The 14,557-nt window shown below is 40.1% G+C and overlaps 1 protein-coding gene across 1 annotated transcript; it reads left to right on the forward strand.

Moving 5' to 3' along the window:
• The first annotated feature begins 417 nt into the window (after positions 1–417).
• Positions 418–14,305, forward strand: SKP1 (S-phase kinase associated protein 1). The gene is made up of 6 exons (XM_055429326.2): positions 418–576; positions 3,538–3,634; positions 7,719–7,792; positions 11,601–11,744; positions 12,685–12,825; positions 13,434–14,305. The coding sequence occupies exons 2-6, from the start codon at positions 3,538–3,540 to the stop codon at positions 13,467–13,469; spliced, it is 492 nt and encodes a 163-aa protein (XP_055285301.1). The 5' UTR covers positions 418–576; the 3' UTR covers positions 13,470–14,305.
• Positions 14,306–14,557: the final 252 nt, after the last annotated feature.

The raw sequence follows: 14,557 nt of genomic DNA on the forward strand, positions 1-14,557 counted from the left end.
CTGGAAACGCCAGCTCCGTTCTGAGTCTCAGTTTCCCCACCCTGAAAGGGAGCCACAGCGCCTCCCAAACATCACCCACCCAAGAAACCTCTCCCTCCCTCAAGCCCCCTCCCCACCTCTATCCCCACCCTTCCCCTCCTTCCCCTACGCCCGTGGCTTTTACGCTTTTCAAGACCTGGGTCTTTAATTCAGTTTAGGACACCCCCGCCTGAAGGACCCCTGCAGACCGTGATTTACCGCAGCCAGTCCGCCGTTCCTGCTTTGAGGAGAGCGAGCCGAGCCTTCGAGGACGTGGGTGAGAATCAAGGCCCGCCGGACCTCGTCCAGCCGCGTCTCCACCTTGCCCGCCCTGCTGGCCTCCGCCTGCCGTCAGGCGATCTCGCGGGCCAGCCCCGCCGGTTCTGTGACGTCACGGGCCCCAGGGTCCTCGGCGCCTGCGCCCGCTCCTATAAAGGCAGACACCGCGGCGCCTCTGCGCTGTATTGGCCTTGTTCTCCCCTTTTCGGTTTTGCTGTTTGTTGGCGTCGCCCTGCTCACTTCTGCGTCCGGCCCGCCATCTCCTTGAGACCTAACACCGTAAGTGGACGCCGACGAGGCTGGAAGGGGCGGGTTGCGAGCTGGTGGTCACACCGCTGGGGTTTTGGCCCAGCTGAAGGCGGGAGGCACCTGGGCCTGGCCTCACCTCAGGCCTGGTGGAACAGTTGTCGACCGCATTCTCCGGGAGGTGCCAGCGGGCCCCGTTCTCCCACCCCTTGGGTCGACTCGAGGAGGCCTCCTCTAGTCTCGCGTCTTCACGGCGCCCCAGTGAGTGTCCGCCGGGCGGGAGGGAGAAGGTGCGAGTCGAGCCCGGGATTGGGCCTCCTCTGCACGGGGCGACCATCAGCCGCCGCGGTGTTGGGCTGCAGGCCCAGTCTGGGGCCGGGGGTCTCCCTTGGCCGTCAGCCTGCCGGCCCCAGGACCAAGGGCGAGGGTGGCGGCGGGGCTTTTAATGGAGTTCCTGGGGCTGTACTGAGTGTGGGCGTGTGTCCATGTTTATTGTTTTGGTGTCCGGAGCGAGCGTGGCAGTGGTAGTCCGGGAACGCTGGATTCTTGGTTCACATCCTTTCTCGCCCGTGTATCTGGCGTCACTAGTCACCGGTCCTACCTAACTGCTGGGACCGAATCTTGGCAGAGAGCCGCCTTACCTGCTCCTTCAGAATATTTCTGTTTTCCCACAGCTAGAGATTGCTGAAACGCTTCTTGTAATAGCAGATGCCATCAATGGCAAGCCACTCCAGTACTCTTGCCTAGAAAATCCCATGGATGGAGGAGCCTGGTGGGCTGCAGTCCGTGGGGTCGCTTAAGAGTCGGACACGACTGAGCAACTTCAATTTGACTTTTTACTTTCACACATTGGAGAAGGAAATGGCAACCCACTCCAGTGTTCTTGCCTGGAGAATCCCAGGGACGGGGGAGCCTGGTGGGCTTCCGTCTATGGGGTCACACAGAGTCGGACACAACTGAAGTGACTTAGCAGCAGCAGCAGCATCGTCATAGTGGTGTGGTTTTTAGGTGCTTTAACTCGAGGTGTCTGGCTTTTTGTTTTTTTTGAAGGGATATTCATTCCCTGCTTTGGTTCACTTTTTAATGGAGACTTCAGGCTTAGATTTGGGGTCATGAATTTTTTTCATCAGAGCCTTATAATAGAAGGTTTCTGTGTTATAGAGCAATGCAGGTTTCACTCTACCCTCTAAAAGGTGTTAGAGTTTCTGGTCACTTAAAACAGGCTTTTTCCTTTATGATGATAAAACCCACCTCATAGAGGGTGATTTAATTTACAAATACCGGAGCATAAGGAATTGAAGGAATAGTCTTGAGAGCATTTCAAACAAAATTTCATCCATTATTATTAGATTTTGCTCTGAATTCCAGATGTTTAACACTAAAATTCTTTGAGTATCAAGTTTAGTGTTACAAAGGGCGTGGAATTACAGATTAACCGATTGCTTCCTTGCTGTTGTTAAGATCTCAACTCCTTTAAAAGTAACCTAATACATGAATTTGACTATGAGTAAGCAGATCTTGCTGTTTATCGAAAGTTATTTGAAATATGCTTAAACGTAATTTTATCAGCTGTTTTGCCAGACTTGGGGTTCTCTAATAATGTTTACTCCAGTACATGGAAAGTAAAAAAAATAACAACAATAAATAATGTTTCATAATTAGAAATTGAACTCACATTAAAATACTCCTTTTGGGAATACCTTTTGTTATCGCCTTGTTACAGAGAAGGTCCTCTACTCTGGGTACCCATGGAGCTTTGACAACTGCATTACTGGCAGGTACTGAGCAACACAGAGAAAACAGACATATTTGTGAAATGAAAAATGAAATCTGATTCTCTCCAACCATGGATGAGGGAGAGCTGGGTATTTTCAATGACTGGTTTTAAAACAGCTTTACCTTTTTGCTTCCTTGTGCTAATTTGTCTGTTTGGGAAATGGGGATAATTATCTGGAGAAAGCAGAATGAATATTTTAACTGTTTTAATGGGTTTTAAGTCTTGGGACCTTAACAAAGGTTTGGTCAGTGTTTTCAGTGTCAAATTCTGTTTTTAAGTTGTAATGACATCACAGGATTGAAAAACCTATACTTGAAATTTAAAGAGGTCTTGAATTTTTAGGGTCAGATATTGCTGCCATTACCCCCTTCCCTGAACCACTCTCCCAAAAATCTGAAGATGGTAATAAATTGCTGGCCTAGAAGCTTAGAACATTTCAATTTTAAAGAGGTTTTTTTTAAAAAAATTTTTTTGGTCAGAATTCAGCTGTTTTGAATTGTTTAATTTTATGTAAGAGGTGTCCTTTTCCTAATGACTCATAATTAATGTGAGTTAATAAATTTTTTTTGGAGCAAGTAATAGGTTATTACTCTGAGAATTTTGGAAGATCTCAAACTGGGGATACCTGGACAGTCAGTAATGAAAGATAAAAAGGAAATTAAAGTTATTATGTTTAAGTCATTAGGACAACATCTTATTAAATATTATATTCACTTGTATATGGTCTTGCATTGATCCAAACATAAGTATATCCAGATCTACTCTTTGGATCTGAACTCATTTTTCACTGGTACGTCTCACTGCTGGGAAAATTACTATCTTATTTGGTAGCTTTGTTTATTTTGTACTGACCTTTCTCAGGTTTGCAGGTGGTTAATAGTGGCACTTAACTATTCAAATAGGGGTAGTCAATGAGAGCAGAAAGGCAGAGTCAGTAAGTCCATTTTGCATCAGAATTATAAACTATTTATTCTGAACCTTAAACCAGTGAGAGCAGGTGTTAAAAGCTTCTGCACCTAGGAGTTCTACTTAGGAAAAAGGTTTCTACCTTTGTGTGCCAGCCTATGAATAATCAGTGTTTATAGTGTTCTGTAGTATAGGTCCTTAGGATTTTGTGCTTAATGAGTTGGAAGGGCTCTAACAGGCTACAGCTGATGAAATGCCATATAGAAGTACTATTTCTTAAATTTCAAATTCGGTATAATACCTTTTTTTAGATGCCTTCAATTAAGTTGCAGAGTTCTGATGGAGAGATATTCGAAGTTGATGTTGAAATTGCAAAACAGTCTGTGACCATCAAGACTATGTTGGAAGGTAAGTTTATTAGAAAACCTGGGCCAGGGGAAAGGGGAAGAAATATGTAGCTTGATATAACCTGTAAACATAGTCTGGAAGTAACATTCTGTCAAAATTGCTCAAGGGTATGAAGAGGTAAAATTTTTTCTTTAAAGTATTACCTACATCTGTCTGATAGAGGTCATTTTTTCAGCATTTTCTGAGTTAGTTTTTTCTCTTATTAAGTAGATAATATCGTAGGATTTTAATAATATGGAAATGATTTCTAAGACTCAGATTATGGCCCATTTCTCTTACAAGTAAATTTGCATTCACATTTCTAATGGCAAAAACTAAAGCCTTTGTAAAGAGATATCTTATATATGGTAGTTAAATAGAACACCTTGTTCAACAGAGGGAGTAAGCCGAGTAGATTGTAAACCAAGTAAAAAAAAACCGAGGTGTTTTTTTTAAACCAAGTTTTGCCTTTTATTTTGTCATTCCTTTGAAACTGCAGAGCATGAACACTACATAAAGAAGGCAAGAAAAACAAATCCTGAAGCATTTTAAAACTTTTACTATTAACATGGATCTCTTCTTACTAATATCAGAGGGTTGGTAGACATCGATAATATATGAAGATACACAAATCAGTTTCTAGAACTGGTGGAGAAAAATACTTAGAGTGGTTAGAATGTTCTTGAGTACAGTTGTCTCCATAGCTGCAAGGGATTGGTTTCAGGACCCTCTGTGAATACCAAAATTTATGGATACTCAATGGTCACATGGTATAATTAATACATTAGTCGAAGCGGTGCTATGGAAACATCTTGGCTGCTGTTATTCTTTAGGCTTGTGGAGAGAGTGTAGTGTGTAGTCCTAGTGAGGTGATACTTCAAACTAGAAAAGATGTTTGGGAGAGCAGTCTGAGGTAAACTGAGACAGGATATGTTTAAAATTTGAGGTTTTTAGTTGGGATTGTGATTGTGATGCTGTAGTTGATAGAGCTGAGTAACAGGTTTGAGGGGAATGGAAAGTAAATGACTTTGAGCTTGAACATACTGTGTAAGATTCCCTCAAAAGATCTTTGTAGTAACCTACTGGTCAACTGACTCTTGGTCCCTGAATTATAGATCGCTGGAGATAGACTGACTTTGTATGGTGTGTGTAAGTAAATGAGATTGTCAAGTGGCCATATTGAGGCAGAGTGGGGTGTTAGGAGGGGAAAAGTCAGAAGTGGAGAATCTGGAGTAGGATTTGTGAAAACCAAGGGAAAGGGAGGATTATCAGATTGAAGACTGATCAGTTAGGATTTCAGGGATAATTTAGACTCCTAACAAGTCAGATACAAGGTGTGGTAGAGATGGAAGCTGAGAGGCAGAAGGTTGTCTTCTGTTTTTTTTTAAAAGAATAAAATCTGAACATACTTTCAGATTTTTCAGTTTTTTAGTTTGGTAATTGACAGCAATTATGTGGCACTTACAGTCCTGTATACTGGTTAACTTACATGGATTACTTCAATTAAGTTGTAAACCCCTTGATACATCCCACAATCACTGTTCATCAAGTACGTGTTGAATGAAGAACTGTGGTATGGTCACATAGGAGTGTGAAAGCTAATCAAGTATCCCTAAAGGCAGGTGAGTAAGGCTTTATCTAGAAGATGTAGAAACTGATACCAAAATTATTGCCTATATACTTGACTTTGGCAATGAAAGTGTTCTTTACTTCATCTTAGTTGGTGCCTGGCACCCTAATCGGTCCTTTGCTGCTTCAAAGAAGCATTTGCCAATAAACGAACATAGGACTTCTTGGGTTTTCCATGTCAACTTTGATCACTGAAGCGAGTGAATAGTAGACAGCAACAGTTCATTTCTTCCCATAGCCTTTGGGCTTCGGAGGTGAATGGCTTTATCTGAAGTACCAGTGGTTTATATAGAAATCTAGCCTCTTGAGGACTGGAGTGTATTGAAATGAAATCTAATCACTGTAAAGTCAGAAGTGAAAGTGGCATGTGTACACATGAATTGACTGATTTCTTCAGGTCCGGGTTGTGGTATCAGGATACACGTGTTTTTCAGACATTGTTGAAACTAAATAGCTTAAAGGAATGACTATTGGTATTTGAGAGCCTTGAGTTAGCAAAAAAACATTGCAAATTCTTGGTTTAAATGCTAGAGAAATGGATCATTTACAACTATACGGCCCTTATTTTTAACATGAGTTAAGGCTTCCAAGGGCTTCCCTGGTGGCTCAGAGGTTAAAGCGTCTGCCTCCAATGCGGGAGACCCGGGTTCGATCCCTGGGTCGGGAAGATCCCCTGGAGAAGGAGATGGTAACCCACTCCAGTATTCTTGCCTGGAGAATCCCATGGACGGAGAAGCCTGGTAGGCTACAGTCCACGGGGTCGCAAAGAGTCGGACACGACTGAGCGACGGAACGGAACGGAAGGCTTCCAAATAACGTTTGTATCTTCTAAACAAGCTGGTCTTCTGCATTTCCTCTAATATGTTCATGCCCCAAACCACATGTATATTACATAGTAGAACTTCTTTCTCTCCCCTCTGATTTAAAAATATTTCATACTAGTTCAAGAAAAGTGTAAGTGGTTTGATCCAAATGGAAATATTGTCTTTTTGTAGTTTTACTCTCAGAGATGGGATCAGGGAAAGGCATTGGTGGAGAGCAGAGGGGAGATGAGTGAATGCATGCATACAGGAAAATAGGATACTTTTTGAATCTACTCTCATCTTTACCACTTGATTGGAGAAAGCTCATTGATCTCCTTGTTGTCAAGTGCATCATTTCAGTTCTCATCTATACTTGCTGAGAGCTTCTGACATTTGATCAGTCCCTTCTAGATTTGGCATTCAGCATACTTCTAACTTAGCTCGCTCACATCCTGTCTCCCCATTTTTAAAGCCTTCAGTTCCCCAGGATTTGCTTAATCATTGTACCTCTTCGCCACATTAATACTCGTTCATTCCTTGGTTACCTCAGCTAGTCTCATAGTGTTAAGAATGATTTATGCATCAATTCCCACCTACAGTTCTGATTTCTTTGGATATTCATAGCTAATTCTTCACTGCCTAGGATAGCTGTAAATTAGGGACTCAGAAGTTTGAGTCATGTCAGCATAACTGATGCTGTGAAACAACCAGTATAGCAATGCAGTAACTTTTGACTTCTAATCTTGGCACTGTAACACGTTTCTTTGGCAACTCTGGAAGACAGACCCATTTGGTTTGAAAAACATTCTTTCTTAGAATCTGAGTAACATACAGATTTTAAGTTTTTTCTTTGGAGCTCAGCAACCACTTTGGTAATCTGAAAGTTATGTTGACATCTGGAAGCCTGTGTCCACAAAGTCCATATTATGTTCAGCTGACACGTTCAGAGAAACTTATCATCCAAAGAAATGCCAAACAACTATTCTGCCAAGAAACTGAGACACTGCTATTCTCTGGAATAAAGTTTCATACTGAGATAATTCTGATATAAGATGCCACAAAAGAATGCTTTAAAGCTTGGGAATAGGAATAACATAATTTGGGAAAATCATTCACTTCCTGAGTCATTCCAGAAAAACCATATCTTTTTTAAAATTTTTGCCTTACAGAAACCATTCATGATAGACTTTTTGTTAGAGAAACTTGTATATTACTTTTAATATTGAATCATACCAGTAAGTGTGGAGCTGCCTTCATTGTTTTTGTCAGTGGCTGCATAATCTTTTGTGTGTGTATATACATATTTGGGCTTCAAGTTTTAACAGACATTTTGGGAAATAAAACAATAATTCACATTGTTTTATTTTCCTAAATGATGTCCATCTAGAGAGTTTGGTATCAAGAGTAAGGGTAGGAGTCTGGCTTTTATTTTTTCCCAAGTGTTTGCCAGTTATCCCACTTATTAAATCACTTTTCCTAATTAAGAACTCCATTTATATAATATTCCTGTATTTGTTACTCACCCGTTTTTATATAGTTTTGGGTGAACCTATTTTATAAGTAAAATACTTTTTTGAGTCTTTCAGATAAACTTGTCTTGCAAATTACTTGTTTGAAAGAGCCTGATATAATGGAGTTAGATAATAATGGCAACTCCCCTCTTGTTTTCTTAGATTTGGGAATGGATGATGAAGGAGATGATGATCCAGTCCCCTTGCCAAATGTTAATGCAGCAATATTAAAAAAGGTAAGGGAGCAAACTATACGCATAAATACATATGTATCCTTTTTTTATTTAGCAGTATCTTGGTGATCTTTTTATAGAGATATATATATATAGCTTCCTTTAAAAAAATTTATAGTAAGATTATGACTAAGGTGTTTGTTAACCAAACCCTGTGAATATTTAAGATGTCTTGTCTTTTTCATTAGCAAATTTGAATTACTGACATATGGTAGTATAAGGTTAGCAAAAAGGAAAATATTTTTGATTGCTTGCCTGCTGAGTGGGTGTGCCTCAAAAGGAATTTGAGAACATGATACTTGCTTTTTTTGGTTTGTTTTTTTCTCAGTTGATCACCTTATCCTGTGCATTAACAGACATCTACATATTAGTGTTTCAGGGAATGTGGCTTCTTAATAGAGCCTGCTGTGTAATTGAATGCTCTTCTGAAGAAAAGGCATCCAGTTTCCACACTAGGGGGAAAACTGGCTAGGCTTAGAGATGGGAATGGTTGGTTCCAGTTGGTCCCTTCTTAAGGAGTTTTCAGAGTCATTAACCATACACAGTTGGATTTTATGTGTTCTCTTGAGCTTGGCATGAAATGCAGCTGTACTGCATATTTTTCCACATTCTCACCGTGATTGGCTGTTAACAGTCTTTTTAATATCCCTAGTGTAGGTAAAGTGTCTTATAATCACTATTCTGTGTTCTGTGTATGAATTTGACTGTACTGGGTATCTTTTAAAAATGAGATCATAGAATATTCTTTGTGTCTGGCTTATTTCACTTAGCATAATGTTTTCCAGGTTAATGCGTTTTATAGTCTAATAGACTTTATAGGAGTTCTTCATGAATTTTTTTACCATGTTGCTTTTTGTTCAGTCACAAAGTTGTGTCTACTCATTGCAACCTCTTGGAGCCTACAGGCTGCTCTGTCCTACACCGTCTCTTAGAAAGAGAAAGTTAGTTGCTCAGTCATGTCTTACTCTTTACAACTCTGAACTGTAGCCTGCCAGGCTCTTCTGTCCATGGAATTTTCCAGGCAAGAATACTGAAATGGGTTGCCATTCCCTTCTCCAGAGACCTTCCCGACCCAGGAATTGAACCCAAATCTCCTTCACTGCAAGCAGATTCTTTACTGAGACATCAGGGAAGCCCACTATCTCTCCTGGAGTTTGCTCAAATTCATGAGTCAGTGATACTATCTAACCATCTCATCCTCTGCCGCCCCATCCTCCTTTTTTTGCCTTTTTAATCTTTCCCAGCATCAGGGTCTTTTCCAGTGAGTCAGCTCTTCTGCATCAGGTGGCCATAGTATTGGAGCTTCAGTTTCAGCATCAGTCCTTCTAATGAGTATTCAGGATTGATTTTCTTTAGCTAATGAATATTCAGGGTGGATTTCCTTTAGGATTGACTGGTTTGATCTTCTCTCAAGAGTCTTCTCCATCACCACAGTCAAAAGCAGCAGTTTTGTTGGCAAAGTGATGTCTCTGTTTTTTAATACGCTGTCTGGGTTTGCCGAAGCTTTTCTTCCAAGGAGCAAGCATCTTTTAATTTCATGGGCGCAATGATTTTGGAGCCTGAGAAAATAAAATCTGTCACTGACTGCTTCCACGTTTTCCCATCTATTTGCCATGAAGTGATGGGACTTTGACTGTGTGGATCACGATAAACTGTGGAAAATTCTGAAAGAGATGGGAATACCAGACCATGTGACCTGCCTCTTGAGAAACCTGTATGCAGGTCAGGAAGCAACAGTCAGAACTGTACATGGAACAACAGACTGGTTCCAAATAGGAAAAGGAGTACGTCAAGGCTGTATATTGTCACCTTGCTTATTTAACTTATATGCAGAGTTACATCATGAGGAACGCTGGGCTGGAAGAAGCACAAGCTGGAATCAAGATTGCTGGGAGAAATATCAATAACCTGAGATATGCAGATGACACTACCCTTATGGCAGAAAGTGAAAAGGAACTCAAAAGCCTCTTGATGAAAGTGAAAGAGGAGAGTGAAAAGGTTGGCTTGAAGCTCAACATTCAGAAAACAAAGATCATGGCATCTGGTCCCATCACTTCATGGGAAATAGATGGAAAAACAGTGGAAACAGTGTCAGACGTTATTTTTTTGGGCTCCAAAATCACTGCAGATGCTGATTGCAGCCAGGAAATTAAAAGACGCTTACTCCTTGGAAGGAAAGTTATGACCAACCTTGATAGTATATTAAAAAGCAGAGACATTACTTTGCCAACAAAGGTCCATCTGGTCAAGGCTATGGTTTTTCCAGTGGTCATGTATGGATGTGAGTGTTGGACTGTGAAGAAAGCTGATCGCCGAAGAATTGATGCTTTTGAACTGTGGTGTTGGAGAAGACTCTTGAGAGTCCCTTGGACTGCAAGGAGATCCAACCAATCCATTCTAAAGGAGATCAATCCTGGGTGTTCATTGGAAGGACTGATGCTGAAGCTGAAACTCCAGTACTTTGGCCACCTCATGTAATGAGTTGACTCACTGGAAAAGACTCTGATGCTGGGAAAGGTTGGGGGCGGGAGGAGAAGGGGACGACAGAGAATGAGATGGCTGGATGGCATTACTGACTCGATGGACATGAGTTTGAGTGAACTCCGGGAGTTGGTGATGGACAGGGAGGCCTGGCGTGCTGTGATTGATGGGGTTGCGGAGAGTCGGACATGACTGAGTGACTGAACTGAACTGATGGGACCAGATGCCATGATCTTAGTTTTTTGAATATTGAGTTTCAAGCCAGCTTCACTCTCCTCTTTCACCCTCATCAAGAGAGTGTCATTGGAGTGGTATCATTTGCATATCTGAGGTTGTTGATATTTCTCCCAGCAATCTTTACTCCAAATTGTGATTCATCCAGCCCGGCATTTCACATGATGTACTTTGCATATAAGTTAAATAAGCAAGGTGACAAATATTCAGCCTTGTTCTACTCCTTTTCCATTTTTGAACCAGTTGTTCCGTATCTGGTTCTAACTGTTGCTTCTTGACCTGCATACAGGTTTCTCAGGAGACAGGTGAGGGGATCGGGTACTCCCATCGCTCTAAGAATTTTCCAGTTTGTTACAGTCCATATACTCAAAGGCTTTAGTGTAGTCATTGAAGCAGAAGTAGATGTTTTTCTGGAATTCTCTTGCTTTCTCCATGAGCCAGCGAATGTTGGCAGTTTGGTCTGGTTCTTCTGCCTTTTCTAAATTCAACTTGTACTTCTGGAAGTTGTACTGCCAAAGCCTAACCTGAAGGATTTTGAGCCTTGCTAGCCTGTGAAATGAATGCAGTTGTACAGTAGTTTGAACATTGCTTTGGCATTGACTTTCTTTGAGATTGGAATGAAAATTGACCTTTTCTGGTCCTGTGGGCATTGCTGAATTTTATAGATTTATTTGCTGGTTGAGTGCAGCAGTTTAACAACATCTTTTAGGATTTGAAATAGCTCAGCTGGAATTCCATCACCCCCACTAGCTTTGTTCATAGTAATGGTTTCTAAGGCCCACTTGACTTTCATACTCCAGGATGTCTAACTCTATAACCACACCACTGTGGTTATCTGGGTAATTAAGACCTTTTTTGTACAGTTCTTCTGTGTGTTCTTACCACCTCTTCTTAATCTCTTCTGCTTCTGTTAGGTCTTTACTGGTTCGCTGTTATATAAGATCTTCCATCCTCTAGGGTTGTGATTGTCAAGCTTGGCTGCTAACTTTATTCAAGCTGACTTAATAGCTAGTCCCTGTGTAGGAATGAACTTGCCCCAGCAGTGGAAGTACCTTGTTATAATATGCCACATAGGAATAAACTTTTTATGTTGTAGGTCATTCAGTGGTGCACCCACCACAAGGATGATCCTCCTCCTCCTGAGGATGATGAGAACAAAGAAAAACGAACAGATGATATACCTGTTTGGGATCAAGAATTCCTGAAAGTTGACCAGGGGACACTCTTTGAGCTTATATTGGTATGTTTTTAATGCATAGTATAGGATATTTTTGGCATAATCTTTAGCACTTTTCATTTGTTACATTCATTGATAATGAATTTTAACTTTAAACTTGTGCAGTGCTATATTTAAATCTGTGTATCAATAGCCACATTAAATGTAAGTGATCTATGGGGAGGGAGAATGGAGAATTAAATGTTTAATGAGGATGGAGTTTCCGTTTAGGAAAGTGAAAAATTCAGGAAATAGAAGATGGTGAGAGTTGCACAGCAGGGTGAATGTAGTTAGTGCCATTTAACTGTGCAGTTAAATACGGTTAAAGGAGTATGTTTTATATTATGTGACTTTTTACCAGAATAAAAAGATGTAAATGGTCACCACAAGTAACTGGATAGAAAAATAAGACTTAGCTATTTTTACCAGGAAAACTCACTTTGAATATAAAGATACAATTAAGTTTATAAAGGGTGGAAAAAATATACTAACAGTAATAACCAAAAGAAAATTGGAGTGACTATATTAGATTTCAGGGCAAAGAATGAAAGGATTAAAGAGGTTCACTGTATAATGATAAAGGATCTGTTCATTATTAAGAGGACATAGGAATCCTTAATGTTTTTCTACCTAAAAGCAGAATTTCCAGAAAGTGAAACAAAAGCAATAGAAGGATAAGTATGTAAATCCACAATCATAATTGTAATCTCACCTGAGATGTCAACATCTGTCTCTGTTTGGTGAAACAAGTAGACAGAATCCATAAGGATATAGAAGACTAACGACAGCAGAATAGTGTATACTTCCAAGATAGACCTGTTTGGGGCTTTAAGATTTAACAAAGTCTTTAATTTCTTAAAATTGACTAGCATTTTAAGCTAAATTAGATGTTCATTGTTAGTCACTAACTTTGGATTTGATTTAAAGCATCAAGTATATAATGAAAACAACAATTACTTTACAGGCAGCAAACTACTTAGACATCAAAGGTTTGCTTGATGTTACCTGCAAGACTGTTGCTAATATGATCAAGGGGAAAACTCCTGAGGAGATTCGAAAGACATTCAATATCAAAAATGATTTTACTGAAGAAGAGGAAGCCCAGGTAGGTAGCTAACAGCTTGTTCTTGATCAAATGGTTTTAAAGAAACTGAAAACCCATAGCATGCTAGGAATAGAGGTGTTTCTATCAAGGAGTCTACCTTCCTTGAGAGAAAACAGGTCCCTTTGGTATGCTCAAAATATACTGGTCTTAGTCTAAGCACTCAGATGATACTGATCTTTTATAAGCATAAGAACAATTAGTTCCTATAGTGCAGTTTGAGGTTTGTTCCTTAGCAGTTACTAGTTTTGGACTTGGGACCTTACATGTAAACTATCAGTATTTTACTTCAGAAGAGCAGGCCCTATGGATTGTATGCCAGGTTACTTAGTGTACTGAGAAGAATGAATAGATCAGAATGATTTTGTTGATACAGGTCATGACTAAAGCTGTAAATGCCAATTGTCTTTGCTTTTTTTGATAATTTCAGCAGGGCACAATAAAAAAAGTCAGGAAGGAAAGAATGGCAACCTGAAAGTATACTCTTAACCTGTTTTTTTCCCCCAGTTTTCAAGTCTTTTTTCTAACCTACCTCGCGGGCTATTGATGAATCATTAGGTAGTGGTTTTAGTAAAGGCTGTTAAGGTGCTTCCTTGTATCTGTCTCTTCAGGTACGCAAAGAGAACCAGTGGTGTGAGGAGAAGTGAAATTTCGTGTCTGACGCTGTAACACTGTAAGGATTATTCCAAATACTAGTTGCACTGCTTTGTTTATAATTGTTAATATTAGAAAAACAGTCAACAAATGCAGCAGCAAGTCAATTGTATTAGCAGAATGTTGTCCTCATTGCATGTGTAGTTTCAGTACAGTTCCCAAACTTAAGGCCCAGTTTCTTCTAGTATGATTGAAAGTTTCTTTTCTTTGCTCTGAATAAAATTGAACTGTGGGTTCCCTATAGAAAGTGGCATTTTGGGCTTTCCCTTTTTGTAAAGCAATTTCTGCCTAGTTTATTGTCCAGTTAATTTTAGTTCAGTGATTTTTAAAGTTGGCATTGTAAATAAAGCAACTTGAAAAAAATCTTCTGAAATAGATTTTAACAACGTATTATCTTTATTCAACTGGAAACTGGATAAAGGCTACTTGAGATAAATGCTTTGAGTGGGGTTATCAGAGTGTCTTAAATCTTCCTGGAGGAGTAAGTACCCCTGGTATTCATTAGCCTGTATGTAGCAGGGCTTCCTTAATTGGATCTGAGGGCTTATTTTTGCATTTTTAATCCTCTCAGCTTTGAAGGCTCAGTTACTACTCAGTTTGTGGTTTGGGAGGAGATATAATAATTAGTTTGCTAGCCTTTCAGTTAAAAAAGATAGCCTATATGGTGTGTCATCTTTTTATAATCAGTGATCCCATGTGGGGAAAACTATTCACATTACTTGCATGTAGAAAATAATTAAACCTTTAATGTTAAATGTGTGGCATAACCCAGAAAGCATCCGTCATGAGTGCAAGATACTTTCAATAAAGTCACCTAGTAGGTAGTAAATGGTTTGCTTTTTGTTTACTTAAATGTTGCTCTTTACTTGATATTGAAAAGGTTAAATTTGTGTGTGGTTGTTTAGTTGGAAAAGACTTGGAGGCAGTTCTTGTCCTAGTTCTCTGGAGGCTGCTTACATAACTAAGGTTCTGATAGACTTCTGCCTCTTCTAATTGTCATTGATACCATTCAGGGGAGCCACTGGCTCAGTTTTTTACTGGTGTACTCCAAACTGCTCTGCTCTGGTTTCCAGCCTCTCAC

This window comes from Moschus berezovskii, chromosome 8 (genome assembly GCF_049115385.1).
Source record: "Moschus berezovskii isolate FMDL1 chromosome 8, NW_MosBer_1.0, whole genome shotgun sequence".
NCBI classification, from domain to species: domain Eukaryota; kingdom Metazoa; phylum Chordata; class Mammalia; order Artiodactyla; family Moschidae; genus Moschus; species Moschus berezovskii.